The sequence below is a fragment of the Galendromus occidentalis genome, unplaced genomic scaffold (genome assembly GCF_000255335.2).
Source record: "Galendromus occidentalis unplaced genomic scaffold, Mocc_1.1 scf7180000077384, whole genome shotgun sequence".
Classification (NCBI taxonomy): Eukaryota; Metazoa; Arthropoda; class Arachnida; order Mesostigmata; family Phytoseiidae; genus Galendromus; species Galendromus occidentalis.
In genome coordinates, this window is record NW_003805372.1 from 488,893 (window position 1) to 516,814 (window position 27,922).

The 27,922-nt window shown below is 52.4% G+C and overlaps 1 protein-coding gene across 1 annotated transcript; it reads right to left on the minus strand.

Annotated features, from left to right (window-relative positions):
• LOC100902985 (metabotropic glutamate receptor-like) lies at nt 1–27,687 on the minus strand. Its single transcript, XM_018639161.1, has 13 exons — nt 27,481–27,687; nt 25,715–25,981; nt 24,598–24,768; nt 23,500–23,646; nt 22,771–22,931; nt 21,701–22,025; nt 20,094–20,247; nt 6,420–6,612; nt 5,856–6,284; nt 4,646–4,808; nt 3,470–3,763; nt 1,511–1,724; nt 1–287 (listed from the first exon to the last, which is right to left on the minus strand). Exons 1-13 carry the CDS (start codon nt 27,685–27,687, stop codon nt 1–3), a joined length of 3,012 nt encoding a protein of 1,003 aa, XP_018494677.1.
• Between the last annotated feature and the right edge of the window lie 235 nt (nt 27,688–27,922).

Sequence of the window (27,922 nt, forward strand, 5' to 3'; positions counted from 1 at the left end):
CTAAAGACTCTGCAGCGATTCGCAGTCCCCTCCTCCGCGGTCATCGACGGCCTTAATCGTGCTGGCTGAAGCTTCTGGAGGGCTGGAAGTCGCCGGCGGACTTTTCACACTCTCGGTGCTGTTTCCGCGCGTCATGTCGACCATCACGTTCGTGGGCGGCTGAGTGGCGGGAGGTGATGGTATCGTCGCGAGACCACTCGCTGCGCCGCATTCTCCTGCCGTGTGCGAGCTAATCGTTTGAACAGCGACGAGCTTCACTGTCTCTGCGCAGGATTCCGCAGCCGTCCCTGTAAAGATTGGCGTGGTATTGAGCAATGGGGAGAGTCAGCGCACTGGACAGCACCCGGGAGAATCATCAGGGAAAACGGGGAAATTATTCTCCGGGGAAGAAGATGCTCCTCTCAGTGATTCTCCGCCTCATCAACACCGGTCAGCTGATTTTCACGTCGATTTGTTAAACATCTCATTCGCGTGGGTGGGGCAAGTGAAGGCGTTGCATGGCGCATACAAGAAACTCTACATAATTCCAATTCCTCTACCCCCTCCGGAAAAGCCCCGTATCCGCCGCAGGTGTGACGTCATCTACATGTGGGACGCCGCCGATGGAATTCCTATGCAGATCGGATATCCAAGGGACCCGCAGGATCAAGAACCCAAATGAGGTTTTCGATCGAGCTGATAATCAAAATCCGAAAAACTTCGTTAGATGCGAGCTCTCCGCAAATCGTCATCCGCTTCTATGAGCCCGTATTGCGGGAAAAATCCCTCCCGGTCGGTGATGGACGATGAGAATCACTGATAGAGGTTTGCGAAGGTTTCGATAGATAGCAGACCAGATGATCTCAGCGAGAACGCTAAACCGTCAAATGTTGCATTGCGGCTTCGCAAAGGCACGCATGCGAAATCGTTTTCCATTTTTGACCAGATGATGAGCCCGATCCTCTCGACTGGAGTGGTATGTATATGATCCAATCTAGTCGAGACAGAGGTGAGAGAAGATCCGACGGGTTGTTCGGAGGAGAGCTGTTTGTACTAGAGAAGAGAGTTTCCAAGCGTGCCCTATAGGGTTCTGAAGTGCTTTGGTGCTTAGATGGCGGCACGGAACTTACAATCTTCAAAGGAATCGGGGTTCGAGGAGATCTCGACTAATTCGACCGGGTCTGAACAATCTGAGGGAACTTCTTCCGTTGAGAAAGTGGTTGTAGCTGCCAATTTCTCCTTGGCCGAATGTCATTCGATGAGTTCATTACGGTGCATTTCTTTTGAAATCAGCGCGGCCATCTCGGATAATTTCTCTGAGAAGGCATCTTATATTGGCCACTAATTCATTCGGAGCATTGTCGATGCGCAGGCGGAAGCGTCTTAAGTTTGGGGTAGCTCCGAAAACGAGCACGGTACACAGAACGATTCGAATAAGTCAGACGCAATGCGGAATATTTTAGAGAACTGCCTAATCTCACTAATCATCAGGTTGAAGCACTATAGAATCAATCGAGGAATAGGGTCTTACCGGTCGTACATGTCGTGGGCGGCTGGTTGTTCTGGGGAGCGTGTCCCGTCGTGGACGACGTTGGAGCTTTCTTGTACGTTGCGCTGTTCATGGTAAGTTTTCGGACATTTTTGTCTGGATGGAAGAGTATGATGTATATTTTCGGCGAGAACAGACAGAAGAGGGCGACGTACGCCGACAGCGAGATAGCCACGCTGAGAGTCGTGATTTGCACCTTGAGGGGAGAGAAGAAATATTCCTTCATTTCATTGACTCGAGCTCGAGCATGCTAGTGGATATGCATGAGTCACGTCGTTTATCGAATGATTTGGCGACCCTCAACGTCTAGGGAGGTAATTTCAGTTATTTCAGAGAGGTCGGAAGCCTCATCGGGTTCGCCTGTGAGACAGCGGGCGATAGATAAGAATAAGTCAGAATCGGAGTGAATATCCCCCGAGCTGATAAGCCGGCTCCTCGGTGGACATCAACCGAACGGGAAGCGCAAACTCTGGCCGACGACCTGGCGAATTATACAGCAGGCCATCTTATTCTCCTTGCGTGTTTCCGACGGAGCAAAGGGCAGACCGGGGAAGAGAAGCGACTCGAACGAATGGACGAACGTGCGGACGAACGAGCTAACGAACCAGGCATCCTCAGTCTCTGCGTCGAATGTGATCGAGCTTTCTGACTCGGTTGATTCCGAGCCCTAGCGCCTCAACGTGGCGCCTCCGATGAACCTATCAATTCTCCTGTACTGACAACTTGCGGATCTGCGGAGTACTAGCAGTACACACGACAGGTAGATGATTACATTTGATCGAATGCCTGGAGTTAAAAAGACTTTCGCCGGCGCGCCGATGAATTCGTCGCACTGTAATCTCTGTCGTCGACGATGTCTTCCTGGGGGTACCGAACGTCTCCCTTCGCGGGGAAACCATCCGACTTTAAACGGGAGAGCGTCCATGTTTATTGGAAGAGGAAGCCACCGACAGATTTACTATGGCAGCACGACTTTTTCTCGACGGAGACATTTTTCGACGATCAACCTCCATCAGGACCTTCTCTTCTTTCTCTCGTCGGGCCGAGAAAGTGAAAGGACCCATCCGCCTCGGTTTTTCGATATCGACTCCAGAGCCATTCGGGCCAGACGACGTGAGGCCACAGAAACCGAGCAATGTGAGCGCTTCTCAACTTGAAGAGGAAGAACGCTCGTAAGTGAAAAACACTGAACAAGATCCTCACGACAATGAAGGCGCCAAGAAGCCGTCCATTCAAGTGTCGTAAATCTCCGCCAACCGTCGAGGAGACTCTCAGCGACAACCTGTGAAGAGCGAACGCTACGCGGAACCGAGATGGAAGTTGGCCTGTCACGTCTGCCGTTGCTTCTCCCTTAGCCGCTTGCGAGAAAGGAGAAATCCGGGAACTCCAAGAAACTTCCTCGCCACGAAGGCTCCAACTGCGTGGCTGACTGCTCGCCTGCTTGCTGGCTGGCTCGGATGGCTGGCTGGCAGGCAGGCAGGGAGAAAGGCAGGCAGGCGGAGAAAATCACAGGGACCCGCCTGAGCAAGCAGGATGTGTGATGGTCTGGAAAATACCCCGCAAGTTCTCCTAGCCTGTGTCTTCGGGGGATTACCTCGACGGCAGCGGCGAGAGCAGGAACGGAGAAATGGACACCGGGGAGACAAAGGTGTATGAGCTTTGTGATTTCATGGCACATCGCGTCCTGCTTCTCGTTCGCATATGCGAATGGATGGATGAGCGGATACACATCCAGTGAGTCAGATCGACCAAGTGCAGATACCTAAGTAGACAATAGAGTTTCCGTTCTCGACGGTGAGCGCTTGGCTTTCCATCGGATCCTCCCGCTTCCTGAGTCTTTTTTCAACCGGTTGAGGAACTAAGCCGTCGCATCGATCGGGAAGCATCCTGGGGCTGTTGGAGAACGTGCTCTGAATTTCGCTTGAAGCTCCTCCTACTCACCTGGAAGTTGTTCCCGGTGCCGAAATAAAGTGGAACGAATGCTAGCCATATGATACAGGTTGTGTACATGGTGAACCCGATAAACTTGGATTCGTTGAAGTTCTCGGGAATTTTGCGCGTCTTTATGGCGTATACCGTACAAGTCGTAATCAGAAACATATTGTACACAAGAGAGACCAGGAACGATGAGTCGCGTATCTTGCACTTCAAAATGACTTGGTTTCGGCGTCCTTCCGGATATTCGGTTCGAGTTGCCGGCGGTTCAAGTAGAAACCAAATCAATGTCGCGATCACCTGAAATGAATAAAATAATCCTATCTGTGGGTTTTGACCTGAGCCACCCGATGCGAACCCACGCTTGTTGGTCATCGTTCATTTTATATATTCACGCCGAATCGTTCGCTCGCGGATAAATTTCTCAGATTGTATGGAGGTTGATAAGCGCTCTGTATACGGGAATGACACGCATCCGGAGCCCCACAGTCTCCGATGAGGCTATCGTCCACCCCCTGCGACGATGGTCTGACTAAATTGGATGCGAACTTAGATGATTCCTTGGCCGGAATCCACAGCGGGCCCACCAATGCAAAATGCAAATTTCAGTCATCAACCCACGAGATCCGTTTCCATCGGATTAGTCGCTCTCGCAATAGCCCGCAAACCGTCGCATCGGACCTCCTACCTCCTATATCGACACTTCCCGAAGCTTGAATGGAAACAGGAGCGCATAGAGGTATCGACGTGGGGCTGCTGAGAAATGCGGCGATTCTACTCCGATCGACGGGAGATACGCGGAGCGATAAGGCCCAGGGGAGCAGCTCCCCGGATGTCGAGGGAGGATTCACCTTCAGTCGGGGAGCTCCGCGCGGTCTCCTTCGTATTTCAAGTACTTGTTGATCAAATACTCTTCTTGGAAAAGCTCAGAAAGGAACAATGACGTCTCCTTTCTACAAGTCGGGCCTCGTGAGCGAGAGTACAGGAGAGTATCCGCGAAATTTCCAAAAAAAGATGCATGCCAATCTTTCGCAGCTCGCGGGCTTCCCTTTTCAGCAAGACCCCGGACTTCCGGGGCAGAATATCCTCATCTGAGCGCTGACTGCACGAATAGGCTTCGAGATAGACTCACGAGTCGGATTCCCTCCCTACAGGTTTGATCTGTGGATCTTCGGATCTTACCTGCACGGATATCAGCAAACAGGTGATAATCATCTGGCTCTTTGGTGAGATGAACGAAGGCCTGCGAGCGGAACGTCTGGCAGAGTCGAAGATCCGGCTGATTCGGTTGGTTTTAGTCAGCAAAGATCCGTAAATGATTGAAAACCCTAGGCCGACCCCAAATCTGGAAGACAAGCATACAAAAGATCCTCATTAGCCTCACGTCACAGTCTCCGTCGGGTCACCGCCCCTCATCGTCACCAGAGGCATCAAAGAGAGTCAGCTTGTCGGAAACGAGACAGAAGTTTTGTCGCGAGTGAGCCGTGTAGGTACCGGCCGCTGGGATCGTCTTCCGACCAACTGGCAGAGGTCGGTTGTTATCTTATCAGAAGGCAATCGCGCGTGCACTTGTCCGGCGAACTGGAAGTGATCTTGCTTGTTGTGAACGACATGAAGAAAAATAAGGGAACGAGCAAGCGGCCATTCAGCCCCCGTGCTTGTAGGCAGCGTAGAAGCTAAACGACTTTACTGTCCGTATGAAGGGTCGTTAACGAGCTGCAGCGAGAATGACTATACGCGTGCAGGTGCACAGGGCAACAGCTGCCAACTAATATCGGCCCGTGGAAGGCGAGCCAGTCTCCCCGCTTTTGCGAGACCAGGGGAGAAATGAGTAAGGGGGGTCGGGCCCCACTGTGACTGGGCAGCGGGTTCGACCGCAAGTTTCGCAAACGTTGCATAGTATCACAAACGATTCTCGCAGACCTGTAGCTCGCCACGGCGGGTCTGTACCGCCAATGAAATTTGGTGGATGGCTATTGCGCGAGCGATGGGCTATTTCCGAGTAGATATTAGATGTAGCGGACCAAATCGGCTTGCGCTACTGTTGATCCAGGCCGCCCACCCACGACGAATCGACAGTGCTCGCGGCCCGTGTGCATAGCAGGAGTCGATATGACCATATTCTATGATGATCGCGGAGCCTCGGAATTCCCCTCGGACAATGAGGTAGCGTAGAGGTTGAAGATTCCGAGAATTCATGGGAGACACTTTCAGGACCGAGGATACATCGATTCATCTTCTGGGCTACAAGGAAGCTCCACAGGTATGCTCTCCCGGTGGGTGCATATACGGGGATCGGGCTTGTCGATGGATTTTTATCCTCAATCGAGCTCTGGAGGGAATTAGCTCAATTGATTGGGTAATTCGAGAGCGACCAGACATCATATCATACCTTTGGGCGGCACAGCTGATAGGAGTCGGTTTCAGGAGCAGTACGAACGTCATCAAAAAGCATATTAGAAGTCCGGACAGCAACATGTAGCTGAGCTCGCGTCCGGAAGCTTTGACGATTGGAGTCTCGTTGTTGCGGATGAAAACGGCGATCGTTCCACAAGTCAGGAGGATGCCTACGAGGGCGATCCCGATGGGCACAATTGCGAACAGGCTAGACCACTGCATGTACTGCAGTTCGAGATCGAAACAGGACTTCTTGTCCGTATGCGGCCATCGGGATTCACCACAATCGGCACACGTACTTTCGTTGAGGACATATTCGTGGGGCTCGCAGCGTGTGCATATCCAGCAGCAATGATCGCCAGCTTGGACTTTTTTCACTTCGCCCACGCCACATTCCGCCGAACAAACTGAGACCGGTATTAACCTGCAATCGGTATCGTTGTGTTCCTTAATTTCTCTCCAACGGTATAAAGGACGGTAGGATCGGAAATGCTCATCGACTTTGAGAGAAAACTCTTTGGATGTGATTCCTAAGGACTGCGCCGCTTATAGTTCTCACCTATCATGAGTTTCCTTGCTCCCGAAACGGATCTCTTCAGCATTGAGATGAAGACCTTCGTCTACCGCTAGCCATTTTCCAACACGTTCATAATGAAATTCACCGGTGACGTTACTTCGTCGATAATTGTAGATAATGTAGGGGGCTTGACCGTCGCCTTTCTCATCGAATCGAACGGTCGAATTAACAAGATCTGGAAAGAGAAAAATACTTCTGCTCAATTTTGAATCACGGGTGGGAGATATGAAGCTAGTGTTGAACATTAATTCGTAACCGCAGTCGAAGCGACCGGAGCTATCAATGTCTGAAATCACTCAGTGAAGCCAAGCACATCTCAGGGGCTGGTCTATAACGAGCTTCTTAGAAATTCGAGACGATATTCTGGTCGCGATCTTCCGATCGAAGATTGTCCCCTCCCCGTTCTTGTACTCGGCCCGCCTGAAGTCCTGCACCAGGCCATTGAAGCTGTCTCAGCTTCGAAGAAAGCGATGGCTTCATATCGTCGGACCGCGTCTACTGCGAGATTGAGTCTCGAATTTCATCGAGTGTTCGCGATCCCAGAGTCCAGCCCAGGGTCTGCTGTCTGTCAGTCGAGATCCTCCAGCTCTGGAGGTCTGAGTTCTCCCGGGATTTTTTTCAGAAAGAGCCAGATTTCTCATTCACGGACACGACGCAGAATCGATCGAGTCTCGAGTTGAACCCTCCGTGGAGTAGTCGGACTCGATCCGCCGCTCATCGAGATGTAAATTTCCCTGGATCTTTCCGGGCAAGCGTGAGCCCTCGAACAACTGAGAGCCGCGGCTCGAGCGGTGATAATAACAAGCGCACTACTTCCACCAAGACTCAGATGATGTAGGCGAACACAGATCCCTCGGCTTTGGGGTATGCGACATGAAATTACTCTCCCGAGGGACAAACGAGAAGGATATTTCTTATCCGCACGCCCGCGCGCCCGCCTACTGGCCCGCTAGCGACCCTCCAAGTTCCAACTGCTCGTTTTTTTCACTTTCTCTTCCTCCTCCACGACACAGTGAGATAGGCCACGTAGCACTACGATAACGCTTCGTCAGTCAATAACGACGTGGCTTGTCCGCCTCCCGCTTGTTCTTCGGGAGCCCGCCCGCGTGCCCGCTTCCCAAATTGCGCAGGGGTCCGGCCGTCCCAAATCTTGTAGATTGGGGTTGGTGTTCCCTCGGTGGACCGGTTGATTCTGTCAGTGATTCCCCGAATATGTTGAGGACCTCCTCCTGGCTCCTCAGAGCGAATTGATTCAGCTCCGGCTCAGTTCTGTGTTCTGTCTCAGTCCTCTTCTTGCGACAGCATCGAGGTCTCCTCATAATGTCTGGAGTCTGGATCACTGTCATAGTGTCGGTTGCTCTGTGGCTCTGGTTAGCCGCTGAGAGCCTGTCATGAAATCCACCCTCTCTCTCTCCCTCCCTTCCTCACAGATCCCTTCCAAATCCCATTGATGCTCATCTTTCCTCGCTGCTCAATTACCCTCTTTCGTCATCATCATCATCGTGGTCGTCGTCTTCGTCGACGTCCTTTTCCCCGCCGTCGGTCTCCTTAACCCCGTAACTCGTAACTGTGCTTAAAAGAGCGGTTACAATTCTATTCCCGTGAGAATCCTCTTCCGTCGCTTTCTTCTCGCGCAGCTGGGATACCCGAGGTTCCCGTTCCGGGACTCCAATGCTCATTTCGATCCTCGATCGATATGAGTGTTTCACTCTCGCAAAATTGACTACGTCAACGCATCGTCAGCTCTCGAAAAGCTCGATCCGCTTCTTCAATATAATGTGGAAGCAAAGGATGTTACTCGGCAATATTCATCTTCGAGGACAGGGGATTTCGGAGGCTTTACGTTGCGGAGCCGGGCGAACCCGGCAACGAATTGATCCGACGGCCACCAACAGCTGAGCGGTATAACGCGTCACTGTACGACCTTTGTTGTTCCATAGAGCTGGGAGCATCGCGCTATTGTCCGGAGTTCCGCGCTTCCGTACCCTTCTCAAACAGCGAGCGCATACTAGACAGTTTGCTCGCTCGATTCCCCGCCCAGTCCTCCAGGAAGGCGTTCCCCACCTCCAGTCCTCCAGGAAGGAGTTCCCCACCGATATTCACGGCGCGGAGCCGGAAGAAGATCGGTAGCGAAGCCGACATCAGAGAACTCGAGTGGAGCTCCGGTCCCTCGCAAGCAGAGCTGGGTCGCTTATCGTGCCCGAAATCCTCCTCTCTCGTCCTCCATTGCGATGCCCCCGAAAAATTTCTCGCATCTCTCGAGTCGGAGCAGCTAGATCATCGGTTGAATCTCTCTTTAGCTACGCCAGATGAGGGATATGCTCGGTCGCAGAAATGGCATCCACGTAAGGTGGAAATTCCTCTGCATTGGTCATGGATAAATGCGGATGATCCGCTCAGTTACAGCGGCTGCAACAGGTCCGACATGACTTCGTCTGCGCAAGTTATCTGGGTTTACGAAGGAGAGCTTTCCCAAAGGATTAACTGTATACAGAAGACGTTATGTGTCCTCGTGACCGGAGTTTGAGAGTTGTTCGGCAGTACAACATCCTCTTTCCTTCTATCCATTTAATCTTTGGATGCAGCCTCGTTGGACTACCTCAAGCAACTTGGCCCCGGGATGAGGCCTCGGATTTTACACAACTAGTGTTCAGCTACGGGTTAATCGATCTGACGAGCAGGTAAGTTAACATGGGTCCAGATGAGCTCCTCTTTGCCATAGAAGTAATTCGAAGACCTGCTTCGAGGTGCATTGCGAATACGCGACGACCGAAATACTGAACCCGCAAATGAAAATTACCCGGACGTATCGAGCGTTCCGGGGGCGAATCTGGAGTCATCCGTCCCGTGAATGGAGCAGGATCCCATAGTCCTGAGTTCGGATCCCACACAGCCTATTCCTTATCCCGCGACAGAATCAAGAGCGGGTTCGTGGCGATTCGTGGTCTTCCACAGGCTCAAACCGACTCTCGAGACGGAATCTCGTGCACGGGGAATTGATGACGCTGCCGGTAGGAACCTTTCTCGCGACTTCTGTCTCAATGGGTGCCAGGTGTTGAGCTTATCCAGCACCTTTGCTCGATTCTGATGGAAGCGTGTTTTACGGGCGGCAGAGCCATTTTCTTCCTCATGTAAATGGGGCGATACGTCTCGCTTCGAGGCAGTCGGTCTGTGGATAGGCTGGCACTGGACCGGGTGGGCAGGGGGCTCAGAACGCGACACCTGTACCAAAAGTGCAACTCCACCTCCCACCTTAACCAAGAGCTCAGGAGCTCGCTCTCGGGCTGCTTTTCGCTGAACGTGACCATCAAGACAAGACTAGCGGGGCCCCTCTCGATCGTCGGATGACTTTCCGCAGGACGGGAGGAAAAGGGAGCTATGGTATGTTCAAAACGATGAAGGCGCTCCGAAAAAAGGTGCGAATCGGACCCGCGACAACTTCATCCAGAAATGATTTTACGTTTCCTCTCAGCGAGCTTGCTCTCGCTCATGGCTGAGCTTCATCGGGAGAGAGAGAAGGAGCTTCACAGGAGAGCACTAGAAGAATCGACTCGTATCTCTCCGAGAACGCTGCGAAATTACGAGGAATGTTTCCTACTCGATATTCCGAAAGCTTTCAACATTATTCCGGTTTGTCTCGACCGGCCCGGGGCGCTCAGTACAAGCACGCCTCCGGGATATTCTAAGGAGTCGACGAGGCTTGGACCTTCCAGAGTTCAATACAAATGAGTTTATCGATTAACATCAGGTATCGATCGGCTGGAATATTGATGGACTCCCCTCCTCGAGGCGATGATCCATCACCCTATCGTCGATAGCATACACGAATAAGCACCCTATATCCCCGATCTGGTACGACCCTAATTAATTGAGGAATCGAAACATCCCGGATGAGCTTCTCCGTTAAGGAATAGTATCGGAGGTCGGCACGGGATCAAGAGACGTTGCGCATTGATTTGCGCCTCGAGCGAGCCAGCCAGGGATCCGTCCGCCGTCGTGATCACTGATCACCATCGTCGTTGTCGGCGGCGTCGTCATCGTCGACGTAGCGTTGACCTCTTATTCCAACGCCACCAGGCCTCGGATCAATATCGATCCGACGGAGCTCACTCGAGGCTCCTTATGCCCAGCAGCAGGCGGTTGGATTCTCAAGCTCTGTGTCGGGCTCCGTGTTTTTCTTCGTTTCCCTGCTTTCGGCGATTATCGGTGTTCACGGACCGTTTTCCCGTGGCCGGTCGTTTAGTTAGTTATCCATAGCCAGCCGATCGAGAGGTCTGCTTAGCCATGTCACTGGTCGGCTGTCTGGCCGCCGAGCGGTCCGCCTGCCAGCTTCGGCGATTGCGCGTTCGTTCGCCTTCCGCTTGCCCGATGCAACCGAAATGATATGTTGTCGACCGTATGCTCAGCCTCGGTGATTTGTCGGCGATTGTTCACCTCCCTATAATTCAGTCATCACCGGAAGTTGATTGGCGCTCGCCGAAACCTTTGTTCATAAATCAGTCGTACCATCTGTAGCTTCGCGCCCGGACGCTGAAATAACTGAAGGCTCGGTCTTCGAGGGATTCCCAGCGAGAAAAGAAACGACGTACGAGCTCTTCTCTCCGTCAAGTCAACAACGAGCCGATCCATCCCTTTGCGGAGCCTGCATCGAGAGCATCGTCTGATATGCATACATTTGCAGCCTGTTTTTCCGCACGACGAATATTCCCACTCTCACAACGGTTCCTTTCCCCCATCGAATTCCAATTTTACTTTGAATAAATATCGAAATCCACGAGAGGCTTCGAGTTGGTTTTCCACTGGAGGGGGAATATTATTGAAAGAAACACTTTCAAGATAGCTGTATTAGGGGTATTCCCGAGCGAGTATGTCGGGGCGCTTCTCTCGCCGAACGGAAGAATAAAGCCAGCACAGCTCGACCAGAGAGCGCTCTCTAGATTGTCTCTCCGAGTTGCGCGAGAGAAACGTGGTCGACTCATGCTCGTTGTTCGCTCTGACGTTCCTTCTTTTTTGGAACGAGCCCACCAGAAGAAAATCGATTCCACCTCCTCTCTCTGCCTTCACCGTTCTCCTACTTAGCTTTTGCTGCTGAGCATTTTCCTCAGACTGTCAATGACTGTCTCCCGTTTCGTTTCATGTGACCGCCCGAGCGCCGCACCGTCGAAGGATTCTCTGTCAGTTAATAGATCGATCGAGCTCGGACGGGAATGGTAGCGGTTAGCTCTGCACCTCAGACAGCCAGTGGATGAGAATCAGAATAGGGAACTCGGAAGGTAGATAAGGGGATCGGAGTTGCGATGAGTGCACAACAATGAAAGCACTCGGCCGAGTATTGGAGGAAACAAGAAAGGACGGGAAACGAGGACACGTAGGAATCTATCGAGCTATTCAATAAACTGGTTAGCGGGCCGGTCGGCAGGCAGGCAGGCGGTCGCCTGCTCTCTCGTCCGACATTCCTTGCGAGGCTTGTTGCCGCTTCAAAAGCAATCGATGCTGTTCCACCACTGCCGTGGCTTCATATTATGTGGGAAGCGACGAACTCCTGCAGAGTCGACCTGGATCGCCAACGTACCAACAAGCGTCTCGCACGATCGGAATAGGATCGGAAATAGCCGAGCGGTTCGCTTTGAGACAATAGGTGTTCCCGCAAAACCCAATGCCGCAGGTTTGCTTACTGGTCGTTCGGCCAGCCTCCTAGAAATCTATTGGGAGGCGTTATCGGTGTTGTATCTGTCCCCGTCATATCAATTCGAAGGTCGTTCATACGTAGAGGACTCCTGTGTGAGATATTATTAGCTCCTTCATAGATATTGAGTCTCCCCAAGGGGCTGTAATGTGCTGTCCTCATCGCTTGCTTCCTCCACGTCCGCCGGACAATGGCGGAGGCAAGCAGCCGGCAATCCAGATTTTTCTCAACGTCCGACCGCGATGAACTTTGGCCGCCAAAGATGTGTGTCACACGAATTGACCCGGGCGCTGTGACCCTGGCTCGAAGCCTGATTGATTTGCCATTAGAGATGTCGGTAATCTTGACACGGTCTCACCGTTGGAGTCAGCGCCACATCGCTCGAGTCGCAGGACTCACGAAGAATTACGTGTCTCGATTTCCTCGGCCGGAAAATCTCAAGGGGAAACAGGCGGCGAGGAGGAAAGTCTCACCGACTAGGGGTGAGTTTCGCTTAAATCGGGAGCAGCAATCGAATGGAGTTGCTGGAGCTGAGACTCTCGCCATTAGCGCCTCCGGAAACACCCTTGTGGGTTTTCTCTGAATCCAGAGCGGATCGGGCCCATCAGAGCGCTCTCGTTCCCCCAAGATTCTCCGGGTACCGCACTGTCGAAATACGAGGAATAGCAGTAGTCGGGTCGAGAGTTTTCTTTTCCTCCGGTACAGCGAAGCACGTCTTGTGAGGAGGCATTGCTCGGAATAGCCGATAAATTCTTCTTCCACAGTCGGGGCATCCTTCCCGACAAGTTTGAATGCTCGTGAAACCGAGCCAAGGTCAGAAACGATTCCTTTCGCATCGTCGCTGTGAATGCGTCTGGCGGGGGCGTCATCACTGCCTCCGCTATTATTATTACATATTATTGTTTGTTTATCGAATAATGCCAGAGAGCTTCCCCGGGCAGCTCAATTGTCCTCCGGTGTTTCCTTTGTCCCGACCTCTCGAAACTACCCTGTTTGTCGAACGCTTTCCAATTTTTCTCCTCCCGCTCCTCCTCTCCCTTGAACTCAGCGACCGTGAAACTTCCTTCTCGCGTTTTCTGCCCTCTGACGGAGCCATTCCGCGCAAAATCGACAGCTCCTCTCTCGGTTTCCCAGTCATTCTTTAATGATTTCTGGTCCTTCTCCCCCTCTGGCATCACTCGAGCTCCCGCTCAGAGTTCAGGCTCTCCGGGAGGAAACGCCACAGAGAGAAGAAGGAGAGACAGGGGCCGAGCAACAAGGATCTAGTGACTTAATCGCCGAGCAGAAAATGAGAGAACGCCGAACACAGAACAAACGGGTTGAGGGTATACCTGTCGGGATAGCTCACTGACTGCCGAGCTTGCCGTCGGGTGGCGATCGCCGTCACGGTACGGCGAACCTCTTCTTTTCCGTCGTTGAAAATTAATTCCATCGGATTACGTTGTTACCGCGCCGGAGTAGGAGCCGTCACTGCCAATCCTGCCATGGCAGCGACCGATGAGCGGGACAGGACTTGCCAAAGAATTCAATCAGTGTCGTTCCGTCTTTCACGGTGAACTCTCTTCTGAGAAAATTTGACACAATTGGTCCTCCGCCGAAAATTCGCGCTTCTCATTCAAATTTAGCGGCCAAGGTGACAGCTAATGCGTCTCATTCGTAATTCAGAGTACGTCGATTGATCGGACAAGAACTCGGTCAGGCGCGATCGGGATCCGATGGAGTCATCGTGACAGTCTCAGTTGGGCTTCCGCTCAGGTTTCGATTGATTTTGAAGGTCCCGCTCCTCGGGAGAGACGGTTTTTCGGAGCGAGAGTGGAGAACCTCAAATGAATGAATGAATGTAGTTCTGCCATCTACTGGCTTCGGGGAGCGAGGTCCATGACTCCAGCCGAGTCTCAGGTTTTGTTTGGGCTGATTGAGAACGACCAAGTACAGGAGGCGCAGGGTGGCTTCGAATGGGGCGGAGACAGTCGCGACGTCCGAGTAGAAGACACGCAAGCGGGACCCGAGGTCCAGATCACGCAAACGCTCAGAGGAACACACAAGGGATGGTCGCAACCAGTCGATGCAGCCATGAGCGAGGAATGCCAATGAATGCGCTACGTATTGGAAGCGCTTCTCCCTGCCTCGCTTGTGAATCGTTCGCCGTGTTAGTTCCGTTCTTCGCCAAGCGTTGGGTCAACGGAAGAGGTTCTTGGAGAAACTGACGGGAGCTCGAGTTCCGCATTCGGTGACTCAGCTCGCGACGTCAGCAGAACTAGGTATCCATAAAGTCAATATGAATTGCTCCGACCGCGGAATCCCTGATTAAAAATTCATTGGACCAGATAAGCGCGAATGCAAAGTTGTCGTAGCTTCTAATTTCTCCCCCCTTGAATTCCAGCCACTTCGCTACCGCTGAGAATATTTGCCAGCACACTCCCGCTTTCTTGCTAACGCGGTGTTCCGAAAATCCCCGCGGGCATTTTCCCGAGCTCGAAATGCGAACCAACAAGGATACGGATTCGCTTCCCTGACAATGAGCCCGATCGTCAGACTCGCGATCCAGTATCGTTGGCGAATGATCACCACATCCCCCCTTACATGGTAACTCTTTGAGAAGAGGTGTGTCTCGCCCTATTTAATTGTAAGATGTGAAATATTAAGTCATTGGATTAAATCTCGGAATCCTTCAGAATGATATATCCATATCCGAAATGCTCATCCGGCTAAGAGACAGCGTATCCCAGCAGTAACCGTTCATCTATTTCGCGGTGAGGGGCTGAGTGAAGGGTTTACGTGGGTCGCGACTGCGGCTGACAGAGGGCAGAGGGGGGAATCAATCGTCCGTGAAGTTTCCAACATCCCTCTCTTCGTCAACCTGAAGTGCAAAAAGCGATGCCCCATTCGGGCAATCATCGATGATCGTGGAAATCAACCGGTTGGGATGTGCGTAGTATCTTCGAAAACTCAGATATGTCTCGATGGGGAGCCGCGACTCTGGCTCTCTTATATCGGTCAGCGGGGCACCGTGTATCCTTCCGCCGACTGTCCTCTCGCTATTCTCTGCGAGAACTCTTACGACACGAACACAACCGCTGCCAACAATTGACAGAGGGCACATCACTGCTTCGAACCTTCGAACACAGGAGATCTTGGTGGGTCAAGAGACAGATACATACATCGTAGTCGATGGCCTTGTGTTTGGCGGATCGCGCATTTTTGGTATTCCCTATCCCTGCTTTCCCTTCATCCGCTCACGGTATGCTCATCTCTACGCGGATACGCAGTCGCCGGATCCATCACTGAGGCCGAGGTTGACCTCGCAACCTTGGTGCTCGACTCGCTTTCCCTCATAGATATCGTCGGTTATCCGCGGTTGGGAGCCGAGGCTCCGCGCACACTATGCGAACCGCGAGGAATAAGAGTTTTTGATGATGATGATGGTAGCGATCCTCCCGTCCACCGATTCTCGTCCGTCAGTATCCCCGTCGGCTCGTTCAACCAAGAACCAGCGAACGAGCCAGCCAGCTGGAGATCTTATTGGGTTTCAAATTATGACGGAAACTCGACCCTTCATGGAGCGGTTGATATCCGCATGAAGCACGGGAAAAAGATGAAGACCCCGCGGCTCTCCGGCTCGCCGTCTTTTCCGCAATCTCCCTTCCATCTGCTCTGTCCAACTGTCCTCCACTGCCGTCTCGCAGGCTTCGGTCGCGATTTTCCCATCAGCTCCTGGTCGGCAGCGCGTCTTTTCCTATCTGAGAGCCGTCGTTTCCCCAGCCGTTTCGGATTCGAACTCGTCGAGTGGTTTGAAGCGCAACGGACTGATAGAGAAAAATGGGGCCTGTTTCGTCATGAGCCGATGGAGAAGGATGCAGGCTGACCGACGAAACGAGATACGTGAGTGATGGAATCAAACCCAGAGAAGGCACACGGGACGGGGAAGGGGTTTGCGTTCCGAGCAGCAAAAAGTTGCCCATCGAAGAGAATAATGAGTCTCCGGCCCGGGTCTTGCAGAGAGCGAGTTCTCCAGGCGCGGAGCTCAGCCGTCTCATTATCATCATCATGGTATCGCCATCACAGCTTTTGTCTCGTCCGTGGCATGGGTTCTCCGCCCATTCCCCCTTCTCATGTCGTCATTCGCCTTCTCATGTCTGCGTGGCGTTCCACGCTGGCCGAATCCAGCGTCGGAGACTCGCGGGGATGCGGCATGTGCCCTCGAGTTCATCTTCACTCCATCCATATACTCCCGAGCTCTCCATCGCGGATGATGAACTTGAATCATAGCGAGGTGGAATCGACTGCGGACTGCAATCTACGGGGAGTGTCGAGGGCTCCTGTAGGCCGCCGAATGCCTTCTGTGTTCTTCTCGGCTCAGTCACCGGCTCTCTGTCTGTCGGCGATCCTCGTTCCGCTAAGCGACGCCGGTAATGCAGGCTTTTTGTCTGAAAATGACGCAAAAGCTCCCTGTTGAGCTCATGAGGAGCTTGATAAGTTAGCGAGGTAAGTCATTGATCTCGACCGCCCAAGTAGCCATTATTTCTCGAGCTGTCTTCATTATCCGCCGGTCGTAGAGCTTGACTGAGCGAGTCGGTTCGCCCGTGCGACATCCAGTCGGCGACTAGTCTCGTCTGAGCAGCCCGAGAGCCTGGCTCAACTCCGCATAACCGACGGGAGAACCTCGTTCCTAAGACGATGACGAGTGCAACAAGCGGCCTGTTATGTGGTGTTAATCCGCGCAGAGCTCAGGCTCCCACTCACGAGTCCGTCACAGAGCTATCATAGACCGATTACCATCCGTGGAGGAGGGAAATTGGTTCCATGTTTAGCTGTGGGCGAGCAGGAGACTCGGAATTGTGTATACGGTCGGACGTGCAATAAACTCCACCTTACGACCATCGTCGCAAGACGAGGAGAAAGGAAGGGGGCCGGTTGGGGACGAGAATGCGGAGGTTGCCTCGATCGCGGATTGGCGCGACGTCAAGCTTCTGCTTCTCAGACGCTGTAGCCTCGCCCGGTCGCTGCCTTTCTCCGCTGTCTAGCCCGCTTACATGTCGAATCCAGACAGCGAAATACCGAAACAGCGGATCGACCTCACTCCTCGCGTGGCTGCCGACCGCACGCTTGCACGTCACTCGTAACGTTAGAGAATCGTTCTTGCTCAATAAGGTGGCTCGGATGCAGCATCCCGATCAGCGAGGAATTACGCCCTGTCCCAAGCCTGAGCGATGGCTCCTTGAAGGACCGACTATAAAACCGAAAATTGTTAATCGGAATTCCGCTCTTCTTTCTCTGTATTTTGGGGAGCCTATGCGGCTCTTCGGTGCGAAGGGCGACCCGGGACCCGGATCGCTTCGTCAGGAGCGCGAATTATTGTTCCGGGTGGAAAAACGTAGACGTCCCTCGGTTTTTCCCCGACTGATTCGGTCCTCCCCCAGGAGGAGCCCCCTGTATTTATCGAAGCACCACTGTCGATCTGCCGATTCAGCCAAGGTGCGGAACAGAACCGCGGGTGCTTGTCGCAGAGACTCTCTCCGAGTCAAACACTGAGCAGGGTGATTTTCCCAGAGCGTTCAGAGATGAGTGATGAGGTAATGTCCGCGCTGGTGCGCCTGCGCGAGACGCAGGTCGAACACGGCATATGCGTTTCGCCACGGAGTTTCTTCTTAGAGAGGACGAGTGTCTCTCAACGCGACAAACGACAAATGCGCGCAATCCGTATCGAGTCTCACGATCGATGAAAATCTCAGCCACCGTCCAAGGTTTGAAGCGCGGCATCCGGACTGGCTGGGCAGACTGACACGGGATCGCTGGGGAAGCTTCGATGCATTACACATTCCGGCGATTAATGGATGCTCCACGACGCAATATTCGCCGTAAGAATCGATGCTCCGATAGCTGTCGCGGGCTCGTATCTGATTGTGAGAGTTCCGCCGTTCAGAGTCGTCTGCAGAAGATGTCTCCATCAAGCGATTCAAGAATTATTCACGTCCAGACAGCGGAAAAAGACGAAAAATCCTCCGCCGAATCGGAACAAGCTCGTATCTTTGATTACAAATGCCTCGTCCATCTGAAATCTATGAATGATCACTCCTCGGAGCGATCTCCGTCCTGTCTGTGCGCCGGATGTTTTCCTTCTGCGCCTTGATCTCTTCATTTGAAGGATTTTTCTCGTTTCCCCCTCCCGCTGCTCCTCGACCGCTCGAGATCGCGGAAGCAATTTGGCCCCGTTTTTGATTCGATATTCGGATCAGGAAAACGAGCCGAGTGGAATATCGGCCCTCCTCTCGACCCGGCGTGGAACGAGACGGTTCCTGGATTTTCCTCTGGAATTTCCCGCGCGAGCCACACACACGGGAACTAATGATGGCGCTCGTGAAGAGAAGGCTTAGCGCACGTAGGGAGCAAGTGGTTATGGGCTGAACGAGGCGGCGAGGCGAGTTGGCTTGTATTAGAATTAGCTCGCGTAGAGGGTCGAGTCCCCATGGATGAAAAAGGAGCACGAAAGAGATTTGATGCTCCCGACTCCACTGAGATGACATTCTCCGGGGCAATACAGCGGCTTGGCACGTCTGCTCCTCTTCGCGAAATTGGCTCTCTTGGGAGCTCTCCCTTGATTCTTTTCCAGCAGCTTTGGGTGGCGGTAAACATCATCAAGATACTATCTCACGGAAACAAATTTGGCACAGAGGTGAAAGGGAGCGGCGAACCACTAAATCCCGGGGAGAAAGACTAGCACAAGGAAAGAGCGACGATTTTTCCCCGCAAGAATCGAGAAGGGAAAGATTGTGACGCTTTCAACTGGAACTTTAATTTTCGAGAGGCCAGGAGCGAGGCGACAAATAGAACGGAGGCCCATGCCCATTCCGGTGAGGAAAGCCACCTCCGTTCCGGTCGACTAGCGAAGAATTTGAGGGTCGTTTCGGAGCGGGTCTTTCTAAAACGCTCCATCATCAAGCTTTTTAAGCTAATAAGCTTTATCGTTATCATCGTCGACACAGCGACGCTTCCGCTCACAGGAATAAGCAGAACAGCGGCACGCAGGGTGTGACACCTCTCCTACACAGGGGAGGAAGAGGAACTTTTGAAGCCGAGGTCAAAAAGCGAATCCGGTCGAGGGTATTTATTATGATTATGATTATTATCGTCATTATTATTATTATTATTATTATCATCATCATATCATTTGCGGCAGGCAACGCTCCTGTCGGCAGCATTCGGTTGCTCTTGGCATCGCAACGGAAGAGCTGGATATTAGGTTGTAGGGAACTCAAACGAGTCACTTGTTACCGCGGTCCAATTTGGCGCCTAGCGGACAGCTAGCTCGCATATCATGTCCGCTACGGCGGACCAAGAAGCACGTTCGGACTTTTTCACGGTTCGTAGCACGGCCGGCCATCGACGTATCAACGCTATTTCCCAGTGGGTCCGTCTTTCGAAGGACTGTCCGAGGAAGCAAGCGAGCGGCTTCCGAGCCGGTCGGCCGGGTTTCGAATTCCTTCGTCGTTCTCCCACAGACCTAACTCCGTTCGCCTTCTCCTCGACTACACCGGGGGCCCCAAAATATCAGGGGTCCAGCAAGCGGGTCTGCTCCTCGCTCGGTCACCAACTTCACGTGTTCATCATTCTCAAATATCCCAACTCCAGCCGGGGAGCCGGGAGAGCTCTGGTTCTTTGATTTTCGCGGTGTCTCGGAATCGCGAGTGTCCGATCCGCTTCGGAAACTGGCGGTGACTGAATTGCGTCGCTACCGGACCAACTAGTCCTCTAATGATATGCTAGTTATTCTCGGGCCATTACTCATTTTGTGAAGAACTTCGCGCTCGATCAGACGCTCGCGTGGAATCCAGACGGATCCGCGAGTCAGATTTCCAGAAGGGACACTCGGCTTCTCTCGAGCTCATTCGGAACGCTCGAAGACGACCTTCTCCGGAAATTGAATAGAATCCGATCTCGCAGATGTTCCTGTTGAGATTCGATGAACTTACCAACAAATGTGACGTTGAGTAGAGCTTGGTAGATGAGACCTCCATCGAGTTCCTTGAGCTTTGGACAAATACCTCTTCTCCCTTCGCAGACCTTTTTTCGAACATCATCAATTGCGTGAGCCATGGCGTACACTGCGTCCACCACAAATTGTACCTGTCGCCGGAGAACAAAACGGTGAGCTTCACACGGCCAAGAGAGGAACGAAATAAAGCAGCAACAACAACGAAAATGAGTTCAGGAGCAAGGCGGAAAAGCTTGGACCTACTCAAGCTTGTTCGGCGCCGTCCAAAACTACCGGCAATAGACGAAGTCGCCGGAGCGTCATGGCGCTAGCAACAGCGGTTTGAGAAACTTTTGTTCGAATTGAGGCTATAGGCGTCTGAGGTTGACATCGGAGATCGGGGAGAAATGACGAGGACTTCCGACAGGGATAAAAACATCTTTCACCGATTCGGCTCGAGACTTAATTTGAACCAGGTTGAAGGTCACCAAGACAACACCCGGAGCTTGACGGGCGCTCCACTGTTTGAGCTGATGAACCTCCATGTAGATAGATAGGCGGAGGGAGAGTCTTATAGCGAATGAATCTTCGGACCTCGGCGCGTTAAAAAATCCATCGCGCCCTTGTCGATCACAAAATTCACGGTTGATTGTCGGGACTCAGGGGATACTAAGATAGAATAATGGATGGAAACGAAAATGATTCGACCAACCAAAACGAGGTGGCAGAAGAAATCGATGAGAAACCTCCAAAATCCGGACCGCGACATCTGAGGTCCGCATGCTTGGACCACGCGTATCGATGCTCTCGGGGGAGAAATCGCTCCAAGCGGAAATTCGATAGCTCAAGAATCTGATCAGTGAAGCGTTCCATGACAAGAATTTGCCTGTGGTTGGCACGGCTTCTGGTCGTTGGATAACGTGGGGTACGGAGTGAGTGGATGAGAGAGCTCTACGTGACTTAAGAGCGAGGAGATCTCCGTAGAGGCTCCTTAGCCAGTCGCCTCAACCGCAGTGGTGATTCGAGAAAGGGAACTAGGACGACAGCGAGCCAAAGAGACTGAGGAGTCGTAGAAAAAACCTCGCAAGAGAAGGCGACAGGAGCGAGCTGAGTAGGAGTGACGGGGGCGAAGAAGGAGGAGACGGAAGAGGAAGACAAGGAGGGAGAGAGATCGAAGAGAGAGAAGATCGAAACTCGGTGCGCTAGGTACCAGCGAAAGAGAATGGTCGGGCGAGAGCGGAGAAGTAAGCAAGAGAAAGGAATTACCTGCGGAGTTTTCTAAGTAATGGAGCCGCAGGGGAAGGGGGAGAGGGAGCTTGAGTCATTATCGAGTCACTGGTTAAACCGAGTCATTAGACAGTCAGCGATAAAGCAGTGGTGCAAACTTTCCGCGCTAAAGAACATCCGCGATTCTGCTGGCCTTTTTTCCGTTGATGCTATGCTCCGAACGACTGCGAGGTCAGAACAGCGGTCGTTACCACAGCTCGGCACCGCTACTCGGCCGCTCGGCTCCTTGGCTACTCGACCAACATCCATGATGGACAAAGTTCATCAACGAAAGACCCACGGCTCGAAAGCTCGTTGGGGAGAAGTCGTGCTCCGCACCTTGTTCTCCTGCTTGTATCCGTCCTTGGTGGAGCTGATGTTGAGATTTTGGGAACACGTCGGCAACGAGGAATTGTCTTTCTCCGTCCGTGACGAGTCGTTTCGGATTTTGCATTCGAAGACAGCTTCCCAGTAGTCTCGGAACCAGGGATTTCTGTCATTATTTTCCACAGTGAGGCCGAGCATATATGAATCGAATTCGTCTATCCGTCGGGATTCCAGTTCTATCGTTATGGCACCTTCCGCCGCTTCTTGCATGTCTTCATTGAGCTTTCGCGCACCCCAACCGTCAGAGGCGATCCAATAAAAGTCGAAATCATTTTTTCTGTAACAGAGACAGCGTTTTGTTAATATGTGAATTCCTGTCACTGAACGATTTTCCGTCGAGCAGACAATTTTGTGGGAGAGAGTGGGGAGCTCCGGTGGTCGCGATGTGACGTTGCATGAATTCGTCGCATTCAGCGGCGAGATTCCTCTTTCCAGGGGATCCTAATTCCTGGACCTCAGTAATGATGGCTGCTTTCGAGCATTGGGTGAGCTCACTCCAGGACCTCATTCACACGGATGTCGAAAGGTTCGAGGGAGTCCCATCCTCATCTCTCGAGTCTGGACGTTCCCATCAAGCCGACTCCGCATCTAGCTCGGGATATTTTGGAATCGATCGGAGCCTACGACCGAACAGAATTCGAGTACGCAAGATGATTAGAATTTCGGACGACGGATTCTCCTGCGGCTGCGGTCCAAAAGGTACCTGGTTTCTGCGTCGTAGCGATTCCGAGCGTACTTCGCATATTAAGAGCTGCAAACTTCGCTTGACATCTCAGAACAAGGGGGCATTCCGAACATAATTGATCCGCGTCAATTAATTATCCCGCCGATAGCTCTTGGCTACCACTCATTAGGCTTAGAAGTTCAGACGTTGCTAAGCCGACGGCCATTGAAAACCACCTTCCTTCTCGCGCACACATTGTTTTTTTCTAGGAATGCCGCTCGTATCCGCTAGCGACGAAAGTCCGCGCCGAGCGACGGGATCGACAGCTCCCGGGAAGAGAGAATGAATTGAGAATGACACTTGCCTTCCATCATAACTGCGTTTGATTTCCTTGGCGGCCCTGAGAATTCCTTCGGCATCTTCTGCTCTCACGAACAAGACGACGCCCTTAGCGTTGGGCTTGTGTTTGAGCCGTGTTAAAACTTGTAGATACTGATGGTCACTGGCTGAATGAGGTATCTGTGAAAGAACGGGAATATAATTACTCCCGTACGCTTCTGGAGGGTCGGCGTCAGCCTTCCCTTTCCCGGACATTCCAAGCGCTCGAAATCAATGAATTTCACATCGACAAGAAGAGGAAAAGTTAGCATCTGGCCATCACTGAATAGAAGGCAGTAGAATGGAAGGATAGCCCACACGCAGGCACCCTGCCCGCTCAGAGTGCTCAACAAGGGAGCGAAGATCACCGAAACCATTCCCCTTGGTGAGGTTGACGTCAGTTTTCGACGAAATCGCCGTCATGCGTTAATCGCTCCCCCTCCCCTCCCCCAGTGCTTCCGCCCCCAGCCCCGTGAAGTATCACAATCCAAGAAGGTTGGACGGTCTGGGGCCCAGCTCCAGAGGGGGAGAAAGGCTCCTCTTTCACGAACACTGCAGTCGGAGATGATTCCCTTTGCAAAACAATTCCTTATCGCGCGGACGGAATTCCGCACTTCAGTTGCTCCCACGAGACTAAGCCGGAGCTCAGAGGTCGCAGTACGCCATAAATCAGCTTCAAATGGTCGAGGACATTCTTGTTTGGGCTCACCTTCTCACTGATTGCGATGCAGATGTTGTGGTGTCTCGCTTCTTTGGTGAATTGCTCCTGACCCGACTCCCCATATTGTCCTTCGGAATACACCAAACTTACGTAGGACCAATTGAATGTTTGTACAACAGCAACCATAGCTAATGCCTGGAAAATGTCGAGGATTGAGAGTCTTTTCTGCGAGAATACCAAACTTAGGAATGAGCTTAGCTGCGACGCCGGAAGGCGGAGCGGTCTTTGTGTCAGGAATCTACTCTCTCCGGAGTTAGAAGGGCTTGAAACGCGCAGATCGCACCGCAGAATGATAGCTTTCAATGGAACTACTGCTGAATCGTCTTTTTCGATCTCTCCTCGAGATTCCCTGTCAGAACGCGGCAATTTGAACCAGCTCGCAGATAGTGGGACGAAGTTTTTTCGCTTGAAAATGTTCTCTGTGCTCAGCGGAGACCCGGATCATGGAAAACCCTGACTTCGGTCAGCCACACGGGGCAGGAGGCACCCAAGGGTTCCTCGAGCTTGACCATATTGCGTCCTTCAAAGGTTTCTGAGCTCCTGCACAGCGGGTTTCAGGAGAGGGGCAGCTAGCTTCCAAAGCGATTAATGCTTGGAGCATCGTTAAGTGCAATGCGAGCAGACCAGGGCAAACATTGTCTGTCGGGGACGAGCCTACCGTGATTTGCACGGGAACGGCCTGTCTCGCCGACAACGTAATTCTATCCGTCCCTCGGGGTGCTCTCGACAGCTGCGCAGGGTCGTCCTATCTCACAGGATCCTGCATTGACGCAATATCTGCTTGTCTCATTTTGATACCCTCGGGCCGCGGGAAAGATTAAAAAAGTGGAGCATATCATTGCACCGCTTCCGGTGGGGACAATTTTCGGAAAACCTCGATTTATTGGGGCTAAAATCGTTCCTGAATTTCTATTCTTTCTTCAGCTACGCTAGGATTCGGTAAGAAGCGATCCTCCGCCCGCAGGGAGCGGAACCTACAATTCGAAGCGATTTTGCTCCGGCGAAGGCATTCGCTTGAGCATATGCGGCTTGAATATCGGGCGGAAGGAGAATGGTCCGATGAACGCAAAGAACGAAAAAACCTACCTGGAATGTATCTGGTGGAACTGTTCGCGCGAAAAAGTCGTATCTTGTTTTATCCGACAGCGCGGTACCGGTGGAGGCTGGACTTATTTGGGGGATTCTGAACAGCCGCAGGAGGTTGGCTACCTGTAAACTCACTTCACTATAGGACCCACCGATCACCCCGCTGATCGCCTGAAATTCGGGAATCATGAGTGTCTCACGTCTGTCTCGCAGATCTCTACTAATCGGAGGTCTTAGGCCACAAAGTCAGAGTATGTGGTAGTTTGTAGCTAAAGGCAGCGTTTTCTCCATGGAGATCGGTCGAGATTCTCTTCAAATTGCTCAAAGCGGTGCCTTTCAGCAGCGTGTCAATCATCGACAACAAAGCCATACGTCCGTCACGCGCGCCTTCCGGAGGTGCGATGAATGTCGATCCAAGGCGAATGTTCTCCCCCGACTACAGACCCTCCCGTTTGCCGAAAGAACACCAGGCTTCCATTTTTCCATGTTTTTTCCCGTCTGTCGAATGTCTAACAAGGATTGTCGATTGATGGGCCTCAGAGCAATTTTCAGAGGGATTCATTTTCAGCATGAAGCAGATTGAGCAGAAAGGTTGAGGTGAAAACTTCGAGGGCTTGTCACGGCGCGTGTTGCCTTCAACGACAACGGGGCGATTGGCACAAGTTCGTTGCGGGGAGCGGCGTGTTTTCGGGAAAGCATCCGGTGATGAACACGACCTGAGAGAGCTCGTCGACGGGCGGATTGAGAGGAGACCGAATCGAAATCAGTTGAACAGGAAGAGCTGCGAGGGGTTCGGGAAGATTCGCGACAAACCGGAAGTCTCCTACGCGATGTAACCGATGACACGATTTCAGCCCGACGGAATATAGGTAGCGCGTATATTGAACTCAATCTCGACTGATTCCGAATATTTTCTCATTTTCAGATCCCCGCATTGAACGCCCCAGGTGAAAATTTCCCTGACCGCAGCGACAAGTGTACCAATCGAGGGAAAAGGACACCTGTCGCAGGATACACCCAAGATCGCAACAGAATGTCGTAGAACGCTGGTAGCCCTAGCAATAAGTGAGCCAGACGATGAAGTGAGTGAGTTAAGTGATGAGGAGTTACTTACGGCACTAGCTTCTGGTTTCAATGTGAGGTTCCCGCCTCCTTCGCAGTAATAGTTGTGCGGATCGGCGGTGTTGATGGAGGCGCGGATAAACTCGAGACTTTGATTCAAGGCATACGAGTCTGAGGAGCATGTGTCCAGGATCGTGGCACCCAGTCTCACACCGTCAAGAAGCGACGGATCGGAGTTGATTTTGTCTATGGCAAACAACATGGCCTCCAACCTCTGGATGCCTCTGTCCTTGTTGATACCGCCACATTTAGCGTGTTCACCCTGCAATGGAGGAACGAATTGCGGACTGACCCTCAGCACTGAGTAGGTAACCTCATTCCCTATGCGGGGGTGCCGCAGCTCGGCGGATTCGTCAATCGAGCTTTGTGTTCATTCGAGATCAGCATATGACGGAGTTCCGACCGGTTTCCGCTGAAGTCTTCAATAGCTGAGCCGAGTTCCGCTGGTCACCGGAGCGAGCTGTGTGTGACCGTCTGTGACGGGATGCGACAATGAAGAGAGTAATCGATAAGCAATTTATATGATAACACGCCCGCTCCGCTGCGGTTGTCGCAAAGAAAGAATGTTTCAAGCATAATTCGCACTAAGCTGTCACGGAAGCCGCAATATCGGGGTCATCCGCGATTTCGGAGTGGATTCGTCCCTTATGGTCAAAGGCGGCGATACTCGCAAGGAGTTGCCAAAGGAAAAAATCCGGAAACGGAGTCCACCCTGGAAGTTCGGCGGACGAGGAGCCGGTCCCTTGATTCAGACCCGCGGTCGTCGAATCGCCAGCAATAGCAAAGCCCAGCTCTAACGGTGATGTCCATATTTTTCCCGCTTACGCCCATGGCGGCTGAACATGGCATTTCACGCAAGTCGTCTCGGGCTCGCGCAAAAGCAATAATTCCGCTCGATACCATATCACAGGGGGCAAAAGTAGAGCGGACGCAAATGTTTCCGAGGCCACTGTGTATGTATCGATGCGTCAGCGTCAAACCCAGAGCAATAAACGTTCACATGGAGGCTAACGTATCACTGTAATAAAATGACGCCTGCCCAGTACAGGTAGCCGAGGGGCGAAAGTAGCGACACCAGCAGTTCCATCGAAATATGAGCATCCCGAGCTTGTTTGAGCCGACGGACATCTCTGTGAGAGCGAAGGGAAACTTCTACTAGGTGGGATTGTTCTCCTTCCTCGAAGTGTTCATGTCGAGTCCGTTCGTCACCCGGGCCTAGCGTCGGACTCAACCTCAAAGGTTACGAGCGACTGCTCACTGTTTACGACCGACCACGATGAAGTCTGTCGGCCCCAAAAGACAGGGCTCCGTTATTCGCCGGCCAGGGCAGGCGTCTGCTGAGCTCTGAACAGACGCGAAAGAAAACAGTTGAATTCAGAGAATGGGACTTCATTCGATATTTCGTCGAGCTGCTCCGGGACTATTATGACCCGTCTCGAATCGAGACTTCTCGGGAATCGTGTTTCGCCAGTACAGGGTCGGCTTCATTTTATATGTAGAGCTCCGAGAGTATTTAAATCGATCCACGATTGAAAAACAATGGCTTCAGCCATTCTTGAAGAGGGTATGATCCCGGCCTCTACATATATATCGCCGAACGCCGGACCAGGAATTTCCCGAAAATTGGAATCTCATGGGACGGCTGCAGAATCTCAGCGGGTTGGTATATTCATTCCAGATTAGGCGCACGGGTCAACAGTCGCACGACCACGTACCAAGCAATAATAGATCGAGGTATATCAACGAAGGTCTACGCCTCACCTTGACGTGTATAGGGAAAAGTCCTCCGAGAATGATGTCCCCTGGAATGTGGGCCTTCATAGCGTGCGCCCCGCCCTGCGAGCTCGGGCCTGTGTCGCCAGACAACAGCAGGGCCCACAGCAGCAGTCGGAGACTCCATGCTAGCCAGACTCCAGGCCGACATCCCGTAGGACTACTCAGAAACGACAGGTTGTAGCTCATCTTCATGTTACCACACGCTCCGATCCGCTAGAGCCTCCACCGCGAACCACCTACGGGAGGGAGGCAGGGGAAGACGGAAAGAAGTTAATTTCGGTTTCAGTCGCTTGATAAGGTACTTCGTAGTAGTCTTCAGATCGCGATCCATCCTCTCGAACTCAGGGGCCCAAATATGAGCCCATCATTGGCAAGATGGGCGGATACAGACTCCAAGAATCCCCATGAGCGGGAAAATTCTCAGGGA